The 21,054-nt window shown below is 41.7% G+C and overlaps 2 protein-coding genes across 3 annotated transcripts; one reads left to right on the forward strand and one right to left on the reverse strand.

The window, feature by feature from the left end:
• The first annotated feature begins 115 nt into the window (after window positions 1-115).
• Window positions 116-4,124, forward strand: LOC135489716 (spermine oxidase-like). The gene is made up of 5 exons (XM_064775206.1): window positions 116-311; window positions 636-1,510; window positions 1,796-1,998; window positions 2,171-2,279; window positions 2,906-4,124. Exons 1-5 carry the CDS (start codon window positions 161-163, stop codon window positions 3,092-3,094), a joined length of 1,527 nt encoding a protein of 508 aa, XP_064631276.1. The 5' UTR covers window positions 116-160; the 3' UTR covers window positions 3,095-4,124.
• A 582-nt stretch (window positions 4,125-4,706) lies between these two features.
• LOC135488989 (Y+L amino acid transporter 2-like) lies at window positions 4,707-20,560 on the reverse strand. Of its 2 annotated transcripts, none has more exons than XM_064774032.1 (10): window positions 19,958-20,560; window positions 17,099-17,224; window positions 14,651-14,750; window positions 14,346-14,390; window positions 11,376-11,499; window positions 10,606-10,709; window positions 9,490-9,736; window positions 9,137-9,221; window positions 8,724-8,816; window positions 4,707-8,403 (listed from the first exon to the last, which is right to left on the reverse strand). In XM_064774032.1, the coding sequence occupies exons 1-10, from the start codon at window positions 20,469-20,471 to the stop codon at window positions 8,339-8,341; spliced, it is 1,503 nt and encodes a 500-aa protein (XP_064630102.1). In that variant the 5' UTR covers window positions 20,472-20,560; the 3' UTR covers window positions 4,707-8,338. The 2 variants fall into 2 exon arrangements, with proteins under 2 accessions (XP_064630102.1, XP_064630101.1); XM_064774031.1 differs by lacking the exon at window positions 19,958-20,560 and adding an exon at window positions 17,755-18,659.
• Between the last annotated feature and the right edge of the window lie 494 nt (window positions 20,561-21,054).

Raw genomic sequence — 21,054 nt, forward strand, 5'->3', positions numbered from 1 at the left:
GAGCCCAGTGACCAAATCAGTGACAGCGTATGAATTTTAAAATCCCGCCACAGAATATGCCACGCCCATTCCGGAACCGATATGTCATAATGACGTCATGGGAGGGTGTGACTCACTGGAGTAGCCATTGACTGTCCGTCTCGAAACAAGAACACGTGGAATGGCTAAGGAGTGTCCTAAAATCATCATTATTGGTGCCGGTATAGCCGGGATTTCTGCTGTAGCTGAATTATATAAGCAAGGCTTCACTAATACGGTCATTCTAGAAGCTCAGGACATCATAGGAGGGCGGATACAGACAAGACATTTTGGTAAACTGATTTAGGTCACATACTCACATGGCACATGCCGCAATCAACAATGGCAATATGCCAAGTGCCATCTTAGCGTAACCATTTCGCAAACAATTCATCATGCATGAATTGATTTGTATAGGCAAGACAAGTGTCTCAGATATTTTGTCCTTGTGTTAGTAGGGAGGTAGTTGTGACAGTTGTGAGAAATGAATTTTTACTTTGGGGCCTTTTGCGGGTGGCGGATAAGCTTACTCAATTCAGATTGGCTGTGACCCCCCCCCCCCCCCCCCCCCCGTAAGACCTGAGGCAAACACTTATTCATCCTTTTTGCCCTTGTAGGCGACAGTCATATTGAACTTGGTGCTCAGTGGATTCATGGCAAAGATGGCAACCCACTGTACAGCTTGGCATCACAACACGACCTGATACCGACAGAAAAGTGCCACCGCTACGAAGATCCCAATAAAGAATCCTTCTTCTACTTTCAAAATGGCGAGAAGATAGATTCAGAAATCTTGACGGATGTCGAACGGTTCTTTACAACTACGAGTTGTCATCTAGACCAGTACTATCGAAACGGCCTCACATGTGAAGACAGCAAATCAGTTGGCGAGGTCTTCTATAAAGAATTTCAGGAGCACTTGGATAAATCGTCCGAATCCTTAGATGTAAAACGTCAAAAACAAGCTGTGTTTGACTGGTACTGTCGCGAGGAGTGTGCAGACACTGGTTGTCACTCAATTTACGATGCATCAGTCAATGGCTGGGGATTATTTTACGAATGTGGAGGTCAGATTGAGGTCAATCTCTCCACAGGTTACCGACCAATTCTAGAATTGATTCTGGCAAAGATCCCAAAGGAAGCCATCCTTCTTAATAAACCAGTCGAACATATCCTATGGCATGAAGGCGAGACGCCCTGTACAAATGCTTCACAACCAGTCACTCTGCAGTGTAAAGATGGTGGGACATTCAGTGCTGATCATGTCATTGTCACAGCGTCTGCTGGCTTCCTCAAGCAGAATGCGAACTCGATGTTCCACCCGCCACTGCCAAAGAGAAAAATGGATGCTCTGAAAGGCATTGGTTTTGGCACAGTCGACAAAATCTTTTTGGAGTTTGAGAAGCCATTTTGGGAGGAGCATTGTGACGGGATGCACTTTGTCTGGTCAGGGGACGAACCATTTCAGCTTGACTGCATAGATGCTGAACAGGTAGGAGGCATGCACTTGCTTATTGCTTTGTTGTAGTTTTTAGCTCAAACCAATTATGTCCCATTGGACGACTACGACACTCTATTGTGGTGACACTTGATGGAGTAAAGTGACCTGTCCCTGTCTTTAGGTAAGGCCGATGGCGTGTCAGTAAGTTACTAAACTGCTGGTTGGCTCAGTTTTAATAAAGCAGTTTGATGTGTGCTGAGTCACATAAAAACTTGCCTTAAACCTTTCCTCTTCGCTCAAATAATTCAATAATTCTTTTGCATTTGGTGATTTCAGGATGTTGACAGGGAGTGGTACAAGAGCCTCCTTGGGTTTCAGACCGTTACTAACCACCCAAATATCCTCCTTGGGTGGATTGCTGGAACAGCAGCGAGACAGATGGAATCTTGCTCAGATGATATGGTGCTAAAAGTTTCGATGGCGGTGCTGAGACGATTCACTGGAAACCCAGATATCCCGCAACCAGTGAAGTTCTTCCGGTAGGTTCTTTCTCTTGGCTAGTTAGAAAACCGAAAAATGTCTTGGAAAATAGTTTTGAAATAGTCATTTCATCAGTTGAGGGTCTGTCCAAAGACAAGGGCTGGGTGGAAAATTGTCCCAAAGGTGGCTTTGTACATGTTTTAATGTCAGTTTCATGCTTGTATATTTCAGGACCAATTGGCATAGTAACCCTTACGTCTGTGGGTCTTACAGCTACCTCAGTGTCGCCGGCCACACAACTGATTTTGCAACGTTAGCTGAACCTCTGCCAAGTAAACAGGTGAGAAAAACTTTAGTGCCCATTCCTCAAAGTTTGGAAAGAGGCTTAAAATGTAGTATTCATAAATTGTGGACCAAAATCTGCATACGAAATGGGTGTCCTGCTGAGCCAACAGCGCTGTTATTAAATTCCAGACAAAAGGATTAAGCATGTGTTCATGTTGTATTACATGTAGATTGATTACATGGCCTCAAAGGAAACCATCTGTCATATCTCGCCTGATGTGCTTGATACATGTGCATCTGCTACCGTATATGCCAATCCCTATGGCCTTTATGTTGCCGAAAGTTTGAGGCTCGTGGATAGGTGATTCAGATGCTGCCAGTTGGTATTGAGCCGCCAGCTAGTTTAACATACGTGTATGATTACAAGTTTACAATTTTCAGTTGTTACTGATGCATTAGTAGGATTGTATAATACATTAAAGTAGGACAGCTGCTGTCACATATATCACATGGATCCTCTCACCAATTTTACATCCTGTCTCATGTTGGCTGTGGCCCCATTTTCATTGTAGCTATCAAAAAGTTATCAGCTTCAAATTGTGGATCATTTGACTAAACAGGTCCATCGGTATTAATCAACCCTCCATGACATCAAATAACAACCTTTGATCTGTTCTCTAGAATCCCCAGGTTTTGTTTGCGGGCGAGGCAACAAGCAGTCATCATTTCTCAACAACTCACGGCGCTTACAGCTCAGGCGTGAGAGCAGCTCACTCGATCATCCAGATCTACAACAAGGACCATACGCATGATCTCCCAACCCCGTCCCCCTGGCAATATGAGCAGAGAGTTATGACCCGCCGTCAATAATCAGCTCTTTGTACGTGTTACAGGGTTGATGGAATCAGGTTTCTATATTTGTATCAATAGCGAAAGCTTTGAAGATATGGTATTTTATGATAGATGGTACCGTTCTGGATAGTTTCAGGGCTCCTGTGTACTTGATTATATTTGGATAGGTTATTACGATCATTTCCTTGGTTTTGTGAAGGAAACATTTGCTCATTATTTGTTAGATATCCTTTCTGTGAATTTCACTCAATCCATATGTAGGCCTATGTGATGATGAACTATGACAATACATGTAAATACATGTAGTGCCATGGTATATGCCTTCAGTACCATGAATAGCATTTCCACTCAAGAGTTTTAGTAGGCCAAGTTTTGCAGAACATATGACACTGTAGGCCAAAGTATTGGCAATTTTGTTGTACATGTATAATGTCATCAATGCTGTTTGCATTTGAGACCAAACTTGGTTTACTTTCAAACTTCTAAAGAATCTCAGGTTTTGCTTCAATACATCCTGGAAATTGTCCCAAGGTAATTATATTTTCCTGCTCACTGGTGCTTCGGTAATCAATTTTTGTCAATAAATGTGATATGTAGGTGTATGTATTTCACTGTATGCCTTGATTTGTTGTTTCAAGTAAAGATTAGAAATGTTCATTGAGTCTGCAGACAAGAGACTCGGCCAACCATGAAGCCATGCAGTACACCTACAAGATGTATATGTATAGCAACTCCTACAGGCTGCCAAGCAAGATGTACATATGTGACATTTTCAACTCGGCAGTAAATGGGGACTATAATGCAGAAGTTACAGGGTCCACATGTTCAGCGTTGATACTAGCTCATTGCTATTCACAGTTGGAGGATCTATATATTTTGACAATTCCTTCAAATACTAGGCCTCGATCAGCAGACACTGCAAAGATTGCTTATATCAGTTTACCGTAAAGACTTTATACAAGAGTAGTTTTTTAGCAAACAAGTCACTGTACAACATGGATGATTCAACATTAAACATATTTGTTGCAATAAATTCAGGGATAGCATATTCTGTGTGTTTCGTCTTTCTTTACTCGATACATCTTGTGTAGTTTTTGACACCAGTCAGTGGACTACTGGCATCATGCAAGGAAGTGCTAGCTGTCGTCCTCATCACATAGAATGAGACTTTCAACCTGCAGATGGTAGCACCAGATGATGCATTGAAATTTCCCCCAACAACATTGGCGAGTATGACAAGGGGGCTCTCTCGTTGTCACAGCAGCAATCGTCTTATGATATCAACACTGGAAAGACCTGTAATGACCTCCTTCACGGGTCAACTTTGTTGTGGGTTGGAATGTGTCTTCTGCTGTGTGTCTGACTGACAATATTGAAGGATTACAGTCACAACCAGTCTTCATTGGTGTCAGGTCAGTAGCCAGCCAGCTATCCAGTTCCACAATGAATGCGTCTCTCGACCAAGTATGACCACTACACATTTTCATCAGACGTCACAACCAAGTTTTCACAAGCTATAGACGTCGAACTAGTGTGGAGTGGGGATGCCAAGACTCAAGGTGCGAACTTGTCTGCCCCCAAGTATGATGATCGCGTGTTGGCAGAAGAAATGTTTACAAGAACGACTCTATAAGGTTATGGTATTTTAATGAATTCAAATCAAATTGACAGATTTTCTTAGAAAATTAACTCGGTTGAGGAACAATCGACAAATTCAAAACATATTCAAATAATTAATGTTTGGTACAATTTTATAACACACACCCAGAGTCAAAGTTGCCTTTTTCACAACCATTATTAACCATATGCATGCGGTTAGTGATTCAAATGACTGCAGCAGGCACCATAACCTCAAAATGACTGAAATATTCATCTAGCTACCAAAGCTATGAAGACCCACATTTGTCGATTAATCTTCCTCTAACATGCAGGTCTAGTGCTATGCAGAGATGAGGGCGAATTCTGACACAGTGACACAACGGCAGACAGTGGTCGATAAGAGAAAACCAACACAAGTTATCACTTCAAATACATTTCAAGCTCGTGTCATAAAATGTTGAGAGTCAAACACCAAAAGAAACGCAGGGAAAACTATATACATGTATACCAAGAAGCAGCACCCTCTATTAATTATTCCTACAACCAAACGGAGCGTTTCATTAACAGAACTTTTGACAACATTTGACCAAATGTACCAATAATAATATCATCATACAAACATGTACACATATAATTAACACTTGCTCTTGCCACCTGATCACCGAGTGATTGACTAATATTGATAACCTAATCGAAGTGATCTGTACTTCAATTAGGTTATCAATTAGTTGATCCCTATATACAGGGTGCTGACAGGCACTAAACAATCAAAATAATAACAAATGCATTTTTTACTGCTCCGCCAGCTGCTGAAGGAAGGAGAACCAACATGTCAAACCAACAGTCAGTCCTTCAATACTCGACAGCTCAAGCAATTCTAATTACTAATAATTACTAACAATCAATCAATGATGACAGAGTCATCCAATCTGAACTAACATCATCTTTCAAACTCAAGTATACAAGATTAGATTGACTGGCGTCGCATGAAATGATCTCCTGCAATCTCCAAACAGCCCCGGAGCAATTTTTCTACATCTAATAGAGGTATAGGGCACCAGCTCTGCAGCACCTACTGTTACTAGGATATTGCATTGTCAAGACAGAGACGTAACATCAGTTTTGAGGTCAAAGTGACACATAACTAAGTGCTCATACCTTATTCTACAATTATTTTTTTTTGGTCACAGCCCTTGCATATTTCCTCACGCAGAGCTTGAACACTGCTAACCCCGAAATATTTGTGAGCCTTTTCTTTTCGTGTTTACAGATAATTGTACCAATATGCAAAAGTTGCAACTACAGAAAACCGTCGCATAAAGGGGCCACAAATATTTCCGGGTCACAGTAATCATCCAGGCTCAATGATAAAGGAAACCCTTGTCAACAGCTAATTACTACCAAAGCTATCAGCTATGTGGATGCTCAACAAGGACCAGTGAATTATTTAAAAGTTTACTTTCAACGTTTACTCATTTTTTTTCACAAGGGGCCATCCATTCAAATTGTATGCATCAATCACATCAACAGGCAAATCTTGGCTGATCTTTACCTTTCTTACCAAAAAGCCTTCTTTCACTGAGTTTCAGATGGGAATCAATGCATACAAAGTTTATGAATAGTGCCTTATTATCATGCTATTTGTTTTTTACATTTTTCTTCTATATTACAAGTCATCAGAATTATGGCAAAGGCCTACAGTAGCTGCCTAAGATTCAACAACTTAAATTAGGAAGACGTATTATGACGAAACTGAGACCAGAGAGAACTAGAAAGAAAGGTCTCAACAACCCATTTAATGACAAATAATGTCAAATTACAAGCCTTACTTGAATGCTTCAACTGGTTTTGACACATCCAAAGCAGAGGGCAGCACCTACATGTGAAGAGTTATTTCTATTCAGTCTGCCTTAGAAAAGATGATTGTCCCAATTGTGTTGAGCCTAAAATCGGGCAAGATTTCATTGAACCACCAATTTCACATGTTTTGGATCTGCCACATTCAACAACAAATCACAAATCACAGAGCTGCTGAACTTGTAACATCATCCAATGTTTCAATTTGACGTCCAATATGGCAGTGATGAAACCATCTGTATCTCCTGTTATACATGTAGCTCAGTTCTCTACAGGAAAAGTCATCAGAAGATATCAAGTTTGATAAAGAAAAAGCGATACTGACGACTCTGGATATATCAGAAATTTCTGAACGCATCAGAAGACAGTTTTCATTGAAGCACAGTAATTTCTACCAACATTTACACTCCATACAGTACAAAGTAACCTGTATTCCAAGTGAAGTGTGTCTAGTTATTTACCACCTGTGACAGAAACCGAGTCAATAATGGTTTACAATGAAGCAAGTTTACTTAGCACTGGCTATACATTTCACTAGTCATATTATATGATATCACATCAATTTGCTGTGCTCTCAAGTTTCAGATCTATGTAGTGCTAAAGATCTAGTCATATAATCGTCCTAGTGCATCACTATCTTCGACAGACACAGACCACTGTACGCATCGTAAACCTAACAATCATAGAACGTCACAACAAAATTCAACACACTTCACACAATTACACAGACTGAACATTGGCTGAGCTTTCCCTGTGTTCCTCCGTCTGACTCCAGAGCGAGGTGTGTTTATCCATCAGCCAGTGTCGAAGACAATCGGCGAAATATCAGCCATGCACTATCAGTCTAAACACGCTATTTACTACTTGTCAACGGTCTCTACAAACCCACTTACTATAAACCTCACCACTGTTCACTGAGGTTGGACACAAATCTGTATTGACCATTAAACACCATCCCATTAAAAGCGGTATATTCATCTACTTAACAGCAACCAGACTAAAACCTATTTGCGGGCCTCAACTACATCAAATGCATCAGGACAGGGAACCAGCAACTACTGAAGTCAACTTTAGAACCCTGGAACGTCAACGTTTGTAGAAAATGGGAATGTTTTGCAAGATGGAATACATAGGAATTTTACTTTGACACTGAACACAATGTCTGTTTAAAATATTCCCTGACGTCACCAGTCCTCGACCCCTACGCATTATGATATTTCTGTGCATGGACAATATGATGATTGCACTTTTGCTTCAGGGTGGGATATTACATGGATGCAATACAACACTGATTGTTACCCAAACCCCGTGATTCTCTGGTTTAATGATTCCAAACTTCTTCCTCAGGCAATAGATAATAAATATTCCCTAAAAAATAAATGCATTCTTATTCATCCAGAGTATCCCTGAGCGAGCAACAATACTCTCCCGACAGGGAGATATTGGGAGTTTGCAAGCTGCTAGTGGAATTGGAAGAGATTTTACTTGTTTCAAGGTAGGACCATGATCATGAGAATGACCGAGTCATCAATCTGGGACCTGTGCCCTCCCCTTGTTTCTCTGGTATTGACAGAAATCATGGTCCTAAGTATCACAGACAACCAGTCCCCATATGTTCTTCCTTGTAGGTTTTGAAGTCATTTAACACATTTTAAAAGGCTAAGACACCACGAAATGAGTGTCTTGTGTAGGTACAAGGCACGGATGACGGTCATGGCATTAACAGTTTGGACATGGTTTGATTGTGATCAACACTGTCTGATCCGTGCCTTGTAGAGTCCAAGTGGTAATTGCCCAGCGAGCTCCTCAATCCTCATGGGCCTCCTCGGGGATAACCATCAGTAACTTCTGGATTATGGCAGTACCCTTATCTGAAAAGACAAAAACAACATTTATGACCTCATGTGAGTGTCAAGTCATAAACTAAGCAACAACAAATAAACCTTTATTACCAATTAAGATAGGGAAAGTAATATCACAAACTAATGAGGAGGGGAAAATGCCTGGGCCTGGATCCTTTCTTACAAGACAACATAAGCTGGCATTTTTTAAAGACTATTGCAAATTTTAAAAGGTTTTTTCTGAGCTCTATGATTTCCCTTTGCTTTCCCACATTGAACTGAAGGCTCAAGTTAGCAGTCCAATGTGAATACAGTGACCGGAGACATTGTACTAACAGAACATAACCTACCCATCATTCTGTTGAAGACCTTTGGTTTTCGCTTCCAAGCGATGAAAATGATGTAGACTGGTATTCCAGTGGCAATGATGAGACATCCCATTCCTGTAAAAGGACGCACAGACATAGAAGACACTGTATTCGTCGGAAGAAGTTATGCGGCAAAATATTTACATTTTTGATCAGAAGTCTTGATTTGCAGAAGACCTGATTGTCATGAGCACTGTAGCCTCCATGATCTTTCTATAAGAAGAGTCATGACAAACTCATACGTGGACCAATCATTTCCTCTGAAACTACATGTATGACCTGAACAATGATTACAGGTATCTTTGCTCCATGTCAAAAGCAAAGAGATCTTGATATTGTAATAAGTCAAGAGTCACCTGAGTTCCACTATCATTCAAGTGTGACTTTCTCCTTACCTGTTTCCGTTGGGCTAGCGTAGAGAGGTACAATCACCAAGAACACAGAACAGCAACAATACAAGATCGGCCAGAATATGTTCACCTGGAAAGCAAAACAGAAATATCAAGTATTGACGACCACTGTGAGTATTCGGCCGCTTAGGAGAAACTTTTCTCACGACACAACTATTCACTGGAAAGCTCTTGACGAAACCTTTCTAATCATATCAATGGTGTCAGGACCGATGGTCTTTTGAGCGAGGGGAGGGTAAACTACTGTCAGTTGGCCGGCCCTCTTTGTACATTCCCTAGAGGGCTTTCAAAAACAATCCTAGCCAAATAATATCGACAGTTTTTTCAATCCTCCTCACCTTGATTGGGCGTTCCATCTTTGGTCTCTTCCACCGGAACCACAAGAGCACAAACACTGATAGTCCAATCGAAAGCCAGTTGACGAACGCTACGTAGTTGATTAAAGCGTACATATCAGTCGAGCAGAGGTAGACTAACGACGTCAGTCCCATGAAGATGACGGCAGGTGCGGGCGTCATGCGCTGAACCTGAACATAGCTCAGCACTTGTGGCATATGGCCTTCACGGGCGCCCACGTAGAACAACCTGGATGGAGGGAAAGTCAAGCAAACATAGAGACATTTGATGATGTGGAAAACGTTTGTTTATGTTATTATTGCAGATATCAAAGTATCCACTACTCTTGTTGCTATACATGTATATCATCCCATTTGTTTTCAAACATGGTAAAAAAACAAGGTCAGAGCGATCGCAGACTTTTTGAGAAGTTAAATCAACTGTTCTGGATACATTTAGGCCTAATGGATCAACAAGGTTTATAGGTAAACTTGAGGCCAAAGATTGTCTAAATCTTCTTATTTGTCATAAAGCTGCTCTCGGTTTAGTATTAGCATGCAATTACCTTTCACACTTCATAAGATTTGAGAATCAGTAATCTGCCGGGGGCCGAGATTGGCAAGCTGCCTGTTCCCCACTAAAGTACATAATTTCCACAAACCAGTACAGATTGATTATTTCATCAGCTTGGTCTAAGGCCCAAGTGTTGGCATCCTGCCCAGAACTTTGCAAGTACCGGTATGTAACAGAGTCAATTCTGGTTGCGGCAGGTTCCGTAAAAACTCAACAAAAAACCCCACAATGGTCTATTCATATTTGCCATATAGTCACCGAGTCAATGGCCATTCATGTACGACCAATACAAAGAGGGTGTGTGCCATGATTTTAGGCCATGCCAACACCTACACTAGTGAAGAGTAAACAAACAAAATCAGGCTTCCTGTGAGTAACTCCCTTAACAGTACAGGGTGACAAGTCACAAGAATACACCTTTTTTAACACAACGGGCAGATTTCAGCAGGTGTAAATTTTTCATTTTTTTTCTTGCAAAATAGACTTGGATACCCACACCCCTATAACTGACTGACCATGAGCAGGAAATCCAGTAATAAACATACCTTGATGTGGTGAAAAGAATGCCGTTGACCCCGCCAAATGTGGATAGTGACACAAAGACTGGCATAACCCACCACATGACGCCATACAATCTGTTTGAAAACGTCTGAAAGTGAGGAAGAAATCAATGTGTTATAGTTGGTTCAAGAATGGTGGCAGCTGTGACCATGTAACAACCATCTAATTAAGCAGGAAACACGATCAAAGATTGTGGCTCATGAAGTGTAAATATAAACAAAGAAAGGCAGAGATTCAGAATCACAGACTCAATTGATGAAGTTGTTCCACCAACATTGGTCGGGGTATAATGGAGATTTTCCTTTTTTGGAATGCCAAGGTGGCACAGTTTTAACCTCATCAGCCTGACATGATCAACAGTCTGGGAAGACCCTGCATTTGACTCAATACCCACTGAGTGACTTATCTTCTTTGAAGAACCCTCCCTAGTCTATAAATACCACAACTATAGATCTGTTGCTCTCATAACAATCCTTTATTCTTTTCATGACCCACCATCACAACATCAAAGGAGCCCATGGTGAATGCTTTTAGGCTAATGAATGTTGACTTTTACGATAAAAGAGAAGTTATCCACAGGGAGGCAGACGTCGGATTGCATGAGACAAGCACAACCAGACACTTTCTGACATTGGCCATAATATGGTCGAGTGGCTGTTTTGTTCGATTTCACTCATTTTTCCCCAACATGATTCATGACTGATTGGTAAATAAACCCAAAATGCTTATCGTCTGAATGATGTTTTCAACTTACCACCGCCACGGCCGATGAGGAGAGAATCTCTTCAGGAGACACTGTGGTGAAGTAGGCGACATTGGCGAGGACATACGTGAGCATCACCAAGATACACGAGATCCAGATAGCTTTGGGAAGGTTCCTGAAACACAAACACATAGGAATAGAGGTTAGACTCTCATCAGAGGACACTGTGGTGAAGTACACAGAGTAAGATGACACTATCAAGGAAAGCTTTTCTGGCCAAAAACAGGCCCTGTTAGGGTTGTCACTCAGTACCTGTGCTTGGGACTTGTTCTCATCCCCGAGAAGCAGAGTAGACCTGCAATACTTCTCTTACCATAACATGTTCATATTAAAGTATTTGTAAGAAAACAACAAAATTCTGTTATGAAGAAATGCCATTGCCAGTGATCAATATTTCGACTTCAAAGCATTTCAATTTGCTCTAGAGATTACTTTTAGCCTTGGTGTACCGGTAATGTATCGTCTGGTGTGCATTTCTATAACCAGGAGGGAAAGATGTCATCAAAATGAGCCGATTTCGAGGGATGTTTTGATATCACCAAGGGCACTAGCTTCGCAATCCCAGACATAGGTTTTTTAAGGTAATCATGGAATGTCTGAGCTGATGCAATGGTTCAACTCCCTAAAATTGGCAAGCAGTCAATGCACTGAAGGAATCCCATTTCATTCTATGCATGAATGGAAGTCATTTGAAATGTAGGGTGACTTATGAATTAATCATGGAGTAATATTTTTACCATTTACTACATAGTTTAAATGCAGTTATTCCAGCTTAATAACAATGCGGTCTCACAGGGTTGGCCGACATTGTACTGAACTCCAGGAGGTCAGCTGAGCCATTGCCACAAGACATTGTTAGCTTAAGACACACTCATACTTGAAACATACCAATTACCATGAAATAACATGAATACTTGTGAAAAGCAAATAAGCTCAGATCAGGAAGAGATTCATATCAGCCAGTTTTGTTGTGAAACTTATACATGTATGCCCTACTAAATCAGAAGTATTTGTTCATGGAGATGGTGGAGCTGTGGTGTTCACTAGGTCTGTTCTTGGTTTATCACGAGCTAGGTCAAGACTGCGAGCGTTATTACCAACTCAATTTCTGATCATGATGATGGCAACCCTGGAACTGTCTCACTCCCATGCCTTACAGCTGTGTCAACTGCAGCAGTCTAATGATCTAGTATTCATGCATGGCTCTGCACCTAATGATTCAGTTTTATCATGTCTGACAGTGGATGACAGCTTGGCCAAGCTGTGTAAACAATGAATAATTCAGGTGAAAAAGACAACACAGAATATACAGCCTTTGTAAAATCTAGTTGTGGAGATCCCATTAGCCAAGTTGACATTGTAAAAGGGCAAATGTCCATCTCAGACATCATTCGACAGATGAGAACATTGGTACTCCACTAATTGCACTTGAAATGTAGGTTGATTGGCTTTTCAAACACTCAATCACTTTCCATTACTGATCAATACAAGTCACTGTACCAGTAATCAGCTGACCAACAATGCCTTGAGTAAGTATGCATGTACCATACTTAACACGTCATACACCATGTTTCAAACCAATTGTGGACAACCTTGTGGCTATTGTGACCTTGGGACAGATTTTATGGACACATTGTTTTCAATAATGCACTTTACACCACTGCACTTGTCTTGAATAATCAAGTCTGGGTTACTTTTTTTCACCCTTTGACTTTCACTTGAACTTCCTACTTAAGAGTTTCTATCAACTCAACACAAAGTGTAACAATTTTGGACTTGCATCATCATTGGTCCAAGGCTCTACAAGTGATCAATATTTAAGAGGTACCAATACCCCATTATCCTGAATTTCCAACTGCTTCTCTCTCAAGAGGAACAATTATGAGTCCTTCCCCTCGGTGGGACACTCTCATTATCTACAGTTATATAAAGGCCTGGCTTTAAGCTGTCATCAAAACTGAATGACCATGATACAACATCCCCTTTATATTCTTCAACTGCAATTTACGGCTCTAGGAAAATTCGTCCCCGGATAATTCGTCCCCGGAAAACTCGTCCCCGGAAAATTCGTCCCCGAGAAAATTTGTCCCTGGAAAATTCGTCCCCGAGGAAAATTCGTCCCCAGATAATTCGTCCCCGTGGATAATTCGTCCCTGGAAAATTCGTCCCTGAGGAAAATTCGTCCCCGGAATATACGTCCCCGAGGATAATTCGTCCCCGGAAAATTTAACAAAAGTTGAAAGTTTCCGACATTACTTTCTAGTAATAACTACTACCTACTCCTTTCGACTTTTCTCATTCAGTGTTATATCTCTATTTACTACCCTACTAGCTAGTTACCTACTCCACCTTTTTTCATAGTAGGTAGAGGTAGGCAGGCAAAATAAATTTTTTTTTCTTCAAATAAGTATTTTTACTGGTCAGAATGAAAGAAAAGCTCTAAATTCTTCCATAAAATATTTTGCCTGCCTACCCTACCTACTATAAAAATAGTGGGGTAGGCAACTAGCTAGTAGGGTAGTAAAGAGAGATATTACACTGAATGAGAAAAATCGAAAGTAGTAGTTATTACTACAGTCCATTCGACAAGACTTAAGGGTCTTAGAAAGTAAAGTCAGAAACTTTTAACTTTGTAAAATTTTCTGGGGACGAATTATTTTCGGGGACAAATTTTCCTAGGGGACGAATTATCCAGGGACGAATTTTCCTTGGGGACGAATTATCCGGGGACGAATTATCCGGGGACGAATTTTCCTAGGGGACGAATTATCCTCGGGGACGAATTATCCGGGGACGAATTTGCGGGGACGAATTTTCCGGGGACGAATTATCCGGGGACGAATTTTCCTGTAACCGCAATTTACACACTGATCAATCACCAATATCTTTGGTTATTCCAGACTGTGTGTCTACATTACGCTACGAGTAACGATCAGCTTGTATTTATTTAATTATACTTACTTGACAGGGTCTTTCAACTCCTCCACAACAAAGTTCAAGTAGTTCCTGGAATAACATAAAGATATCATTGTAATTTACCTGGACATGAGAGATTAAGAACAGTTTGGCAATTTCTTTGTTTTATTTTCTCACATATTCTGCTCAAACTATTTCTTTCAGTTTCATATGAACTGCTTGATTTGATTGGCACTTTGATATACAGGCGGCCTGTCAATACCTGTGTGGATGATCCAGCAAAGTCTTGTTTGGGGAAAGCGGAGGATTGCAAAATAAGAGCACTGTCAACTTTCAGCTGAGATACATACCATCCATTGTAAGCGAAGAGACCGGAGTAGAATGCCAGTGACCACTCGCCTACATTCATGATCGTGCCTTCGAAGGGGTCCTTGAAATGCTGGTAGCGACCTAGAATGAGAAAGGACAACAACATCAATGTCAGTCAGAGACCAGTGTTCTCAGTTTCTTACACAGAGACTGTCAACTTTTGTAATAAATGGCAGGCAGTGGTTAACAAGCACCAAACCAGGGACACATCTGAGAATAGGGCTGATACAGTGCTTTAGTTTGGTATCAAGTTAAACGTGGGCGACTCCATCTTCATCTTCCCAAGAAGTTCATCCAAGGCATCAAAAGATTAGCAACCAATCCCCTCAGATGTCTCACGTATTGATTCCCTGTCAATACAGAGAGTCTAAAGCCCCGTCATCAAGATGAATGGAATATACACCAAGTGAGGTGTCCTCTAACTATGGAATCTCTGTTTATGCCTCGATCATCAGCACAGTGCAAATCAAATTTATAATTCTTTGAAGAAGACACCATGGTCATCCTATAAAGGCAGTTCTCTTTAGAGAGATATCGTACATGTACATTATAAAATATGATTAGTTCTCTCTGGCAGATTCGAGATGGGGGATTACTGGGTCTCAGCTTGCTATAGTTCACTGCGTGGGTTGCTGGCACTCTGCCAAAGTTTTGATGAAGACGAGAGCAGACTTCAAGTCAGGGCTTCTTCTTGACAAATCTGATAATAGCAAGCCAACCAGAGCAGTTTCAGGGTAAACAAAACACTCAATGTGTTCAAAAGCAGGAGCATAATAAACTTGAATTGGCACATTCCACCATCATTATAAAAAATGTCAACATTGTCATTATTTCCAGCTCTGAGTCCGAGCCTGTCAAAACTCATTTCAATCACCGAACCTTACTACCACGCCACATTACAACGTGTATACTGATAAATTGGAGACCACTTTACACTGGTTCTATAACTGGTTGTGCTCAGCAGGGAGTAAGCCAATCAATTGTACGCATTGAAATGCTCACATTGGTGCATATGTACATTCCATTTTACTTGGTTTGGAAATGAAAGCCATTGAGTCAACTTTTTGAAAATTGTTCACGGCCAAGGGGTCAGCAATTCAACCATTCAAGATGCAAAGAGTTAGCATCACCAATCACAAAAGGGTTATTTAATGTGAAAACGGATAAGACAGGTTTTGTCCTCGATCAATAAATCGCTTGCGATCAATACAGATAATTGATTTAGGAACCATGTGATCGAATCTCAGCCAATCACTCAAACCATAACAAATGACAAACTAATCCTGTTAGGCAGCATTCCGAGGCAGCCGTTATCCCTTCGTGTGATAAGTAACGAGATAATGGATTAAGAGAGACGATGACCTTTACAGGAGTCTGTGCTGCACTGTCGGTATTCATTGTACATACCATGATTACTTCATGTTGGAAAGAAGGGGCACCTTTAGGTAGAGCAAGCTAAATGGCAAATATGGATGCAGGACTATAGATTATACATGGAAGATCATGAAGATGGGTCGCAAGACTCAAGTGGTTCATAGAAGGACCATGTCATTTAATTTAAAATTGAAGATACTGTATTTCACTTTTCAGGTCAATAACCTGATGAACTCAATCATTGTTAAGTGTAGACCTCATGCTAGTCACCTAATCTGATACCAATCATGCTAATGGATGTCGACAGGTGCCTTTCCCATCCAACACTCGGCATCAACAGACATCAAATTGGAAAACACAGCAGAAACATGATAATGTGGACATTACAAATACAGTGCATCAATTACTGTTGCCAGTAGCTTACACCATGTACACTATGTTACAGCAATTAGATTATGTATAAAATCAAAAAATTGTTGTGACTGACTGTTATGGCATACACTGTTAATGAATTTTTATATTTATGTTTGACGATTATGGGTTCAGACTCTGAGCAAAATCATATCATTCATGTCATTAGTATGACCAAGTACGGATTATGGATTTAATCTATACTTGGTATGACATGATCATAATTTACCATCACTTCCAATTCAAACCCTGATTGAGCATGGTACACGTTTATGACATCACCCAAGGACATGATCAGTATATTGAAGTTCAGAGAACTTGACATTGTCGGCAATTATAGCCAACAATGGTAATAACTGATTGTATTTGTATTGTTTATTGGCCAGCATTTTGACATCTTTTGACAGGTCTCGGTCTCTCACTCAGTTTAAACTGGAATCAGACCAAGGATTGCTTTAGTCCTCTGGGCAAAGATATGTTTCAAAGACTGTGGCTGCAGTGCCAAGCTCAAATGCCAATTCTCTCAGTACACAACATGGTATTACCAGGCATGCCAGGACACATATCTACAGCTTTACTACAATATTCCTTCAGATTATCCCACACCAATGAACAACCAAAACACTTATCATGTGCATACTTACCAAGTCCAATCTGGACAAATCCCGTTATGATGATCAGGATCAGGGCCAAGACCTTGGCGTAGGTGAAGATGTCTTGTACCCGCGTCGCCCATTTCACGTCGAAACAGTTGATGAACGTCAGAATAGCTGGAAGATACAAAACATCAACAAATCAGTTTGGAGTACTTTTGTCGTTGGCTTTGAGACCATTTAATACTTGTTTACCGTATTCAATCTACCTGGTATAATTTCAAAGGTTTTACACAATGCAGCATTCCAGTATGATATGAGTGATGTTGCTTGTCAATACTTTCTACTTTAGGCCATTTTGAACGTGCAGTACCACAGGTTTAGAACTTCATACAACCAAAATGTCATTCAATGATTTTATTCCAATTTATGACTCTTAAGTTGGAGAAGATCAATAACAGAACATACTTCATTTCAGAATGACAACATGTTCTTGCAGCTGCTGAATTTACAATGCATGTATGATATTTCTCCCATTCCTCATACATGTAAACCGGTACATCACACATCCTATCAAACCTCATGAAATACAGTCAACTGAACTGACGACCAAGCTATGGCGTGTGGGGATCACACAACCTCAAAACGTTCTTTACTAAATGAAGGAGAGCCCCCCCCCCCCCGACCGGCCAGCGATTCATACTTACTAATACAAACAACGGTCAGTAACACCACTGCACTGTCTGGCTGGGCACAGCCTGGAAACAATGGCTCGATAACGTAGTACGCAAACGTCAGCGCCACGATTGCCTGTGAACATGGGCGTACAATCATACACTCCACCCAAAGTCTTAGAAAAGCCAAGAAGGGTCCGAAGGCTTCCAAAATGTATGCGTAATCTGCCCCCGATCGTGTGATGCTGGTACCAAGTTCAGCGTAACAATACGCTCCGACCATGGAGAAGAGTCCACATAAGATCCACACAACTAGTGAGAAGCCAACACTGCCGGAATGAAGGAGAACTCCTTTCGGGCTTACAAAGATACCCGATCCAATTATACTGCCAACAATCACTGTGACTCCATTTAGTAGTGAGATTTTGGGCTTCAAATTGACCGTTTCCGAGTAGACTGATGTGTTGCTCTCAATGAGACCACTCTCATCTTGACCTGGCACCTTCAGGTGCCGTCCATTGCTCGGGTTCACCCCGTTCTGGTCGATTTTCGAGTACTCTTTTGAGGGAGATTTTGAGGGAGACTTATTGGCAGCCATTTTCAATCTGATGAAATACCCTGTCTGTCGAATTGACCCTAGTTACAGTTTTTGGATCACAGAAAAGTCGCTGAATACAGTAACTTCAATAAGAAATCGACAGTTCTAACTGATCACAACCTATTCAACTATCTTCTGGCACCTTTTGATTCGAAATATTCGACCACGATTTAGAGAAAAGCCGGGAAATTTGTTATCGTTGTTTACGATCCACGTGTGCAATGTACTGTATGGGGGATTCCAAGCACCTGCGCAATGACGTCACTTGGAGTTTCCTAGAATTTAGTTTCACGTAGTTTCAAGCTGGCCAATCCGGGTTGGCCCTTTTGGCGCGAAATGTTCATCAAACTCGCCCCAGTGCCGAAATTTAAAAAGCGTTGTAAGGAACGAAATCAGCGCCTCTAGTGTCAAGATTGGCCCATTATATAGCCCATCCTGAGGAAATCAGGGGTTAATGTTCGCTTCTCCGGCGGAGAATGTATATATCCTCAGGATGAGCCTCGGTCCGCTATGCTGTGGGGACGAAGTCTTAGTCCCCAAACGGATGCGTTGCGGATCGAGGCTAATGGGCTAACAAATTGGCCTGAATGAAAACGTGCTTTACTACAAAGCGGAAGTGATAGTAAATCATTTCCCGGGAACATTTCACCAGTGAGGTAATAACTTCCTGATTCCGCATTCAGCTAGCGTGAAGGAAATATATTCCTCGTTAGAATCAAATAGTCAAACCCATTAATTTCTCTCAAGGTATAAGTATAACAGATAAGGCAAGATTTTCTTTTCTGTATCCATATTTCATTTCGAAATAAGACAAGATTCAGCTAGACTCCCGGGGCAGTCCATTGCAGTCCAGTGGGTCGGACCCGTCCCTCCCCCAGATTGGCCCGGCTGCCTCGGTAGTCCACTAACGAAGAGGCGTGGCACCGTCCGTACAAATACAGAACGCCCATGATGTCGTATCCTGAACTTCGGGAGCATCTTTTACCCTCAATCAGATTTTAAACATCCGTGCACTGGCGCGCCGTCTGCCGAAAACTGGAGAAACGACAATGGAACAACCGACAAGACGACTGAAGTGGAATGGTTGGACTGCCGTGTGTGTAGACTCTTTCAGTCTCTTCCATACAGAGACTGGTACTTGACGGCATTTCACTCGCCATAAACTAGATTAGGGGGCGTCCCATTCCGGTGTCCGGTCACGAGTTTCTAACAAAGATGGGCAACCTCGAGTGAAGGAATACCAGAGCGCTCGGTATTAATAGTACATTCGCTGTATGCACGGCTCGCCTCGGGTAAACCAATGAGGCCTTCTCGACCCTCACCTGCGCGGCGGATAGGGTCGAGGTTACCTGGACTAAATGCCATGCGACAGATGGCACCAGTGCGCCGAGCAGCATCACATTAGAGAGGTTTCGATAATGCACATTATGAAGTTTGCGGACCGCGATCTTGGCCTAGACCATTGGTTTCTTCAGCCATAAGTACACACTCCTGACCATCATTGAATAGTCGGGGGGCGGGTCACAATTCTCCCGTAATAATGTATTATAACTGGCTATTTATTGTTTGGTTGTGCCAGTAAAGACCAATTTGATCTCCAAGGATGTTCTCCCGTTGTCCTTAACAGAGTCTACTTACCAATGCAGACCGCAGCCAGCAAAACAACAGCTTCATCTGGTGGTTCACAGCTCGGGAAGACAGGTTGCACAACATAGTAGGCAAAGACAAGCGCGACGATGGTGGTGGTACAAGGACGGATGATGAGACACTCGATCCAGATCCGCAGGAAAGCGACAAAAGGTCCGAATGCCTCGAGGATGTAGGAGTAGTCTGCTCCAGACTTGGGAATCATGAGGCCCAGCTCGGCGTAACACCAGGCTCCCATCATTGAAAACAAACCACAGATAATCCATATTATGAGTGACAGTCCCACACTACCCGTGTGCATGAGCACACCCTTCGGGCTCACAAATATCCCTGATCCTATGATGCTGCCGACGATTATCGTAATACCACTTACTAAATTCACATTCTGTTCGAGTTTGACTTTGATGGATCGGGAGGAGCCCATTCCACTCTGTGTGGCTGATCCCAAATCGTCCCTCGAGGGGACTGGACTCTCCCCCGTATTCGCTCTCTCATATGCCGCCATGTTGCACAAATCCGACTCAAACTGAACAGGTGTGCTATCCCTTCTCCATATTCATATGTAGGCATGTGCAATGTTCAAAAGCATGACAGTGGATCAGTGGGCGGTCAAACTCTGTTACGCCAAAGTAGTGGTCAGATTAGATACTATTCATTGCTTGATATGTCCGAGAGACACTCTAACCTGATTCCGAACAATGATATGATAAATCAATCTTATCGGGCAGAGCACTATCGCAATGAATTGGGCTTTCAGCTGGGACAAGTATAAACTTAGGGTAGAGCCTTTATTCCTCATACTTTTTTGGGCTCTGTGGTACTTTTTGTCTCAATTGACTATGCCCTAAAACATGGTTTATTATCAATGACACTAGCGCAGCTCATACCATAGCTGGGACAATAATGTGTACCTAGAACAAATGATCATGATACGTGGACCATTACCAAACTCAAATGTCCTTGTGTCCTACGCAGTCATATACCAACCTACCCTCCCCATTAGATCCCCTGCAGTGTAAAATTGATACAACAGGTAGCAGCACAGACGTTTGGCCAGCAAAAGGGCTTGCCAGGGATTTGAACCCGGG

Source organism: Lineus longissimus, chromosome 6 (genome assembly GCF_910592395.1).
Source record: "Lineus longissimus chromosome 6, tnLinLong1.2, whole genome shotgun sequence".
Classification (NCBI taxonomy): domain Eukaryota; kingdom Metazoa; phylum Nemertea; class Pilidiophora; order Heteronemertea; family Lineidae; genus Lineus; species Lineus longissimus.

Bases quoted from the DNA above. Each gene is read 5' to 3' on its own strand.
- LOC135489716 (XM_064775206.1), top strand. From the start codon at position 161: ATGGCTAAGGAGTGTCCTAAAATCATCATTATTGGTGCCGGTATAGCC. The intron at 312-635 runs GTAAACTGATTT...TTGCCCTTGTAG, and splicing joins GATACAGACAAGACATTTTG to GCGACAGTCATATTGAACTT. The intron at 1,511-1,795 runs GTAGGAGGCATG...TGGTGATTTCAG, and splicing joins ACTGCATAGATGCTGAACAG to GATGTTGACAGGGAGTGGTA.
- LOC135488989 (XM_064774031.1), bottom strand. From the start codon at position 18,319: ATGGCTGCCAATAAGTCTCCCTCAAAATCTCCCTCAAAAGAGTACTCG. The intron at 17,225-17,754 runs GTAAGTATGAAT...TGTATCTTCCAG, and splicing joins ACTGACCGTTGTTTGTATTA to CTATTCTGACGTTCATCAAC. The intron at 14,391-14,650 runs GTATGTATCTCA...ATGTTATTCCAG, and splicing joins CTCTTCGCTTACAATGGATG to GAACTACTTGAACTTTGTTG.